The sequence below is a fragment of the Alligator sinensis genome, unplaced genomic scaffold (genome assembly GCF_000455745.1).
Source record: "Alligator sinensis unplaced genomic scaffold, ASM45574v1 scaffold32_2, whole genome shotgun sequence".
In the NCBI taxonomy this organism is placed as follows: Eukaryota; Metazoa; Chordata; order Crocodylia; family Alligatoridae; genus Alligator; species Alligator sinensis.
The window spans coordinates 317,435-324,641 of NW_005842670.1; the positions used below are offsets into that span (position 1 = coordinate 317,435).

The following is a 7,207-nucleotide window of genomic DNA, read 5'->3' on the forward strand; positions in this document are numbered from 1 at the left end:
TTCTCAGCCAGAAGCAGAATTATTTGGCTCATTAGCCCAGAATTATCTCAAGTCCTACAAGAAGCCAGTAGAATGAGGGAGAGCACAGAAGAAAAAAGTACAAAGAAACTATCAGAGAATGAAAAAAGAAAGAGATAAGGACAGGCTGAAAATCCTTCTCTCAGATAAGTGAACTCCCAGGGTTTATATTACTGCAGCTTTTTAAGGATAAAAAAGGAAAATCCATTTTTCTTCCTCCAGTGAGTACATCCTTGTCTCTCCTGGAGAGTAACTAGTTACTTCTGAGCTAAATGAGTATACAGGGACACACTGTTAGCAGCAAGGCATGTTTGTGGCAGGTTTGCAACCAGAAAAAGCAGAAAAGGGGATTCCAGGTCATCCATGCACAGTTATATCCATGCAGCCTTTAGAACCAGCCCTGAATTCTCACCACAATGTCTGCAGGATTCTTCAGGGGATTGAGCAGGGTTTGGGAATAGCTAGTTAGATGCTCTATGAATTGCAAAGCTGTTAAAGCAGTGTTAACGAATAAAGTCATGACACTTGCACCTTAATAGCTGTATGTTAGAGATCTTCTGAACTGTGACGAGAAGTGCAGTAGGTCGGTGATGATTTTGGGAAATGTGGAAACTAAAGTACCTTAGTACAATATTGTATAAAACGTACTCATATTTGAAAACCTCTTCTGCATTCCAGAAAATAAGACACAAATAGCCTTTACCTTACTGTAGGGTACCCAGCCTCAGTCCAGAATTTGAGGATCATCATTAGGACCTGCCCATGTGCCCATTAATAATCCTCTTCATCAGCAGTTGCATGAGGACTGGAATGAGAGGCATTCCATTCTGAAAGGTGCTAAAAAGGCTAATAGGCAGACAAGGTTCTTTGGGTGAATCGGATATCTTTTATTAGAACAACTTAAATATAAGTTGGTCTAATAAAAGATATCCGATTCACCCAAAGAACCTTATCTTCCTATGTCCTTAGACCAGCACGGCTGCAACCTACACCCCTAAAAAGGTTAAGGCACCTGAACTGGCTAGAAGCCTTAGAAAGCAGAACAGTGCACCATCTCTTACAACGAATGACAGACAATCCCAACATAGGAGGCAGGCAGGACAGAGACTGGAACAGCAAGCAGAGGATCAAGGAATCCTCCTGTCACTACAAAACTAAGGGTTGGTGGGTTAGGATGAACTAAGTAGCAGTGAAGGTTACAAAGCCTCCCTGTGAGTATAGGTATTGCCTCATTCCACAGAACTGCAAGTCTGCATGCAAGAGCTTGTGGGAAATATAACAATCCACTAAGCAATGTATAAAAAGCTACACCAGCAGCTGGTAGGCAATTCTGGAAACAGGATACTATTGCCCATTAGCTTGTGATAATACCTTGCAGGAAATTTTGATGGAAGCTGTAAACTGCTTTTTGTGGCCAGATCAGGTGAAAATTGTGTCTCCACCCGATATTACCAGGTTGTGTCTGTGCTAACCTTCCCCACCACAATCCTGAAAGAGAATCTCACCACTGTTCTTAGCAAATTCACAGCCAGTAGCAACTGTGCTAGAACTACCACAAGCCTGGATAAGACTTGCATGGTTTGTATTAGGCAACCCAGTTATTAGAACACCAGCAGCCATCGTCTAGAACTCTGTATAGGTAACACACTGTTAACATTGAGGGACGAGGGCAATCTCACTTGCCTATGTGGCTAGAAGGGGGTCAGAAAGCAAAGGAGGCTTTATCTAAAAGCATGGGGTAAATAAGAGAGAGTATCAAGCACTGATACCAAGTTCTAGCAACTGAGCTTATATCTGGGAATTGTATGTACCTGTTTAATGGATACTATTCTAGAACGGATACTATTCTATTCTGTCCTGACTGCTTGTCTTAAACCAGTGCACTGGGTGTAATCAGGTGACACATAGACATTGTAACCCATTCCCAGTTCAGTCATCACCCTGATTTTGCCAGAGAGCTATTCACAGATCTAGATTGAATGTTCAGAGTTGTTGGCTACATTAATAGCACAGTATCTGCACTTGTTGGATTGGATGTCTGCCAACAATATCAAGACCAAGATCAAGTCTATCAGGGTTGTGTGTGCAATGGGAAGCATGGAGCATATAGTGGGGCAGCAGCAATGAAGCCAAACATTTCAGAACCATGCCATGACATTAGTGCTTAGCTTGCCCTAAAACAGGTAGCCAACCTGCAGTACACATGCCGCCAAATGGCACAGGCAGCCTGCGGCACGTGGCACAGAGGGCAGGGAGCAGAAGGCAGAGCAGCAGATTGGTCAAGGAGCAAAAAGACTGGCAGAAAGTGTAGGCAATTAGTCAGGGAAAGGAACTGGAGTGGCAACTGGGGAGGGTACAGCACTAATTTGTGGCATGCCTGCCAAAAAGGTTGCCTCCACTGATTTTGAACAACTCACCCTTCCCCTCAAAACACATGCACACTTTGGCTAACTATAGACGTACAAAAGCCCGAGTCTGAATCAATTCAATCTTTACAGGTTACTCTAAACTGCATAGGTTGAACTGAGAAGCAAGTGAATAAACATTCACTTTTGATTCTGGAAATGCAGCCACATGACTGCAGTGGCTCAGACTAGAAGCTGGGGGGAGGGGGTTCTCAGGCAAGCCCTCCCTTTCCTTCAGCAGTGGCAGGAAGGCTGGAGGGAAGCTGGGAGAGAAGTCCTCCAGTCTTTTCCTCCTTCCCTTTTGAACTGGGCTCTGACAGGACTGACGAGTATGATTGGGCGCAGGGAGTAAGCCCCCACCCTGGCCTGTATGGTCCCCAACCAGGGTAGGCCTCGAGGAGGGGCAGGAGAGAGGGAAAGCAGCCTCTGTCAGGCTTTTCCCCACTTGCCACTTGAGTGATGGCATGGCCAGACACCTGCCCTGAGCCAGCACGCTGAAGTAGAGCAGGGAAGGGTCCCCCTGTCCCCTTCCACCTCAGTGTGCCAGGCCAGGGCCCGCATCTGGCCACGCCCTCACCTCCACCGTTCATGCCATTGGGAGAGGGGTTTAAACCTTCCTCCCTCCCCTTTGCCTCAGTGTGCCAGCCTGGGACTAGTGTCTAGCCACACCTCCGCCTCCTCTGCTGGAGGGGTGAGTAGGGGAAAAGCCTGTGAGCGGCTGCTCTGCCCCCACCAAACAAACCCAGCTGCAGTCCCAAGAAGGGTTTCCCACCCCCTTCTCAGCCAGCCAGAACAGTGACAGTGCTCCAGCTAGGGAGCAGGGACAGAGTCAACCCTGCTCCACTGGAGCAGACGGCACAGCCCAGGGCTGCAAAGCATCCTGGGATGCTGGGGGACTTTGAACCAGGAAGATGTCTGGGATAGAAGTTCCATAAATCGGTTTGACCTAAATCAGTTAAGTCTGATACTACATTCAACCAGGTTTATCTTAAACCAGTTTCAGCCATTTTGAAAGTGGTTTGTGTGTGCCGAACTTTTAAGTTTAAACCAGTTTCTGATCACTTAAACCGGCTTGTGTGTAACTTCTGTACCTAGCCTTTTAAACAAGCACACAGTAAAACAGAAGGCCAGTCACTTCCAGTCTCTCACTGTACTTGTTCTAGTTTTCCTCTATTGCTATTTAGAAGGCTTATGGTTTAGTTTACATTGTTGATTCCTTCCACAGTGCCCACCTACCCTTCTTCGTGGGGGTTTCCATTCCTTTCTTCTAACAGGAGATTTTTCAGAAAGAAAACATATATTACTAAAGACCCCAAGGAGTGTAATACTTCAGGACCATTGATTTGTTGCTCTTCCTGCATCTTTTAGATTTTGTAACAGTGTATTTAAGAAAGAAAAAATATTACCTGTGTAGTAACCATAACTATCTTCAGAATCTGCAAACCCAGTTTCCACGGTATTTGGCGTCTGGCTCTGTATTTTTCACATGGATTCATAAAATAAAACTTTAAATCCTCCTTTAGAGCCTCCTCTCTGAAATCTGAATCTGGTCGAGCCATCATATTTCTGCCATAAAAAAGATGTTAATTAGAACACCATAGAAGGTCTGGGCAAGAGCTTTCCACACATTACAGATTCATCTCACAGATTTTTGTTTGGCTTGCAAATCTGTACAAACAGAAATTAAGTTTCTACAGTGAAGTGGAACAAAAATTCTATTAGCACCATACACCTTACAATAACCATTCCCCTCCCCCCCCCCACACTTTCTTACCCCAGCATATCCTTTAAAGGTCAATTCCCTAAAATACCTCCAAGAAATAACAGGAGTTTGCATCTACTATGAAGACTGGTACATTTTCAAAAGGTAATGGTTATAATGCACATATGATTTTTAAAGCATTTAGCTTAAATAAACCTCACCCTGCAGAAAATTACCTTTAGAGGCAGAAACACTTAGAACAGGCTTTGAAGAACCTTAGCAAAGCAGCATGGAGAGATTTGCATTTTCATTGCTCATGATGAGAAAGAATATTTTTAGTTTCCAGGCCTGTCAAGGCATGGAATTTCCCCTTCCTCAAACATTAAATTTAGTGTAGCACAACCACCACCAACCCACTCATGTTCTAAGCATGTAAAAAGGGGTCATGACGCTTATCAGATTTCGGTAGCATGGTGAGTTCACACTTAGAACTTCATATAAAGCAAAGGTTCCTCCTCTTAATTCCCTACTTCCTGGTCTAGGTTTCAAGTACAGGAAAGCGCTTTCCTGCTTCAAAGTCTTAAAAATATAGACTGAATTTGTTAGTTTCTCTCTAGTTCAAGACCATTTCATTTGAAAGTGGCTACAAAACATGATTATTCAGTTTGGTCCTATCAGACTTTCATAAACAATTCATTATCTAGAATTTCATTCAGATGGCAGCTTCCCTAGTTTGACTGAATGTTTAAAAAGCAGACAAAGTTTGCAAAACACACATCAATATCTAATTAATGTTTGTTCCTGTCTACCTGAAATTTATATTTATCTAAGGTTCTGCACTCTATGATCATACAGATGTTTACATGAAGTAACCAAGAGCTCACATAATTCACAGAACAAGCTCTTTCCTCAGAGAAATAAAATTTAAAAAAGACAAGAGCAGTACAGTACTAGCCCCTATTAAGCAACTGAAAACATTTTTAACCTGTGCGCTTCTAGGTTATCTTTATTACATAGCAATTGCTTTTACAATTCAGTTAAAATTAGCTTTAAGTCAACAGAATTACAAAAAAGTAAACAAACAAAACAACAACTTGGAGGAAATCATAGCTAATTTTAACATTTCCCTAAATTTGATCAGAAAACAAGGCAAAATAGGCAAGTTTTAGCCATGTCCAGAAATATTTTAAGAAATATCAACTTGGGGAAAAAATTGAAAACATTTATGCCTCAAAAATATACCTTTTAGAGTTACAAGCAACAGGGAAGGATCCAAAAAGAAATCAGCAAAAAATGTTTTATGGTAGAGTAAACAATGATGGGAACAGGTCAGCTAGACTGGCATGATTTGGTAGGTTCACTTGAATATGCAGATGTAAATATTCAGCCTTGCAAGTGACTGTATTAATACAGTAATTAATACAGTAATGCTGTAAGGATGCAATGTCTGCAGTTACAACAGCCCATCAAAGGCTAATCCAAACATTCTGCATAGCTCTAGTGTTTTCACAGTCACCATCATTCTCACTCAAATTAGGCCAGTTTGAGCATACCATCCGAAACAAAACGTGGCAGTCCAGATAAGCCCTGAAAAGGACTTGGTAACAGTAGATAACCAACTGAACATGAGCTCCTACTGCAGTGCTATTGCTATGCATGGCAAACATGATCGTTGACCGTACAAGCAACAGAATATCAAAGAGCACCAGGAAGAGGTGTAACATTAGCAAGACCTGGAAATCAAACAACAGAACATGACATAAGAAGGATGTTGGTAAACTCGTAAGGAGACAGAACAGAACTGAAGTCTGGAAAACATGTCTTATAGCAAGGTGTTTAGAGAGAAGTTGAGAGAAAACAATCAGTGTACAAATATCTACTTGGGGGAAAGATTTCTATTCGACATCTCTGAACTAGCAAGAAAAAATACATTACAAGATTCTGCAGCTCAAAACCAAAGCCAGTAAATTGGATGGGAAGCAGCAACATATTTTTAGAATAAACAGGATGTGGCTTTTACTGGCAAGATTCTTTAAGGTCACGTTCTGCTGGTCAAAGATCAGGGTGCAGCATGGGTGCCACAAATGGGACGGGCAGCTGCTGTGTGGGGTATGCAGCAGATCAGGGAGGTGACAGGCAGCAGTGGCAGAGGGAACAGAGAGCAGATTGGCAGGGAACAGTGGCCAGGGAGCAGGAAACAGAGCAGCAAACCAGGGAGGTGAAGTGCATCGGAGTGGCACCTGGGGAGGGTTTGGAGCTAATTCGTGACACACTTACAAAAAAGGATGGCCCCCATTCCACTATATATAATCACAGCGGTCCCTTTTGGCTTAAAAATAACTTGACTTCAGAAGAAGTAACTCCCTAACAGCAGAGAACAGAGCCTAGCACCACCCCTGTATGTTTTATATACAGGATGGAGTTTAGAACCAGGACAAAGAAAACTTGCCCAATCACAAAGGTGTGAAAAATAAGATGCAAGCCTCCCATTTTCTAGTGCTGGGCCTCAGCCTGACAGTTCTGGGATCAAGCAATTCCATCTTAAAAAGACCTGAACTTGAAGACTTGCACATCCACTGAACGCTTGTCTAGCAACATGGGTTTGTTCACATTACAAAACGTACGGCGTGCAGATACAAGCACAAAGAATGGAATCGCACCGCTGCAGCGCTCGGCATCCAGACGCCTAGTCCTTCTGGGGAACTTCTCATCATTAGTTCTCAGAGCACTTGCCAAATGAGACAAGTGCAGCTACTCTCGTCTTCCAGGGAGGGAAACTGAGGCACACAGCAGTGACATGACCCTGACTGGCTTGGTTAATGTAGACCAGACCGTGTAAAACCAGCTGTGATTGAATGCTGTGTCAACTCAACCAGTGTTCCCAGATTCGCTCTTACGGCTGTAGGAGAGAGAAGTTAGCAGAGCTGTTACAAGCAGCCCTGAGCTCGCCCGGGCCCGCTGCGCGCAGCCCCGCGGAGGATGCGGCGGGGCCGGCAGGGTTGCGCTGGCAGCTCGGCGCGCCGCAGCCCTCCTGGCCGCGCCGCGAGTGGGCGGGGAAGTGTCTACACACCGTCACTCGTGA

The 7,207-nt window shown here is 43.9% G+C and overlaps 1 protein-coding gene across 3 annotated transcripts in view; it reads right to left on the minus strand.

Moving 5' to 3' along the window:
* Positions 1-7,207, minus strand: part of MCOLN2 (mucolipin 2) — an 87,462-nt gene extending 80,255 nt beyond the window's left edge. For all 3 annotated transcript variants that reach the window (XM_025215759.1, XM_025215758.1, XM_014524806.2), the window contains exons 1-2: positions 7,196-7,207; positions 3,830-3,989 (exon numbers count right to left, since the gene is read on the minus strand). In XM_025215759.1, the coding sequence (XP_025071544.1) occupies positions 3,830-3,985 (156 nt within the window). In that variant the 5' untranslated portion in view covers positions 3,986-3,989; positions 7,196-7,207. The remainder of the gene's footprint in view (positions 1-3,829; positions 3,990-7,195) is intronic.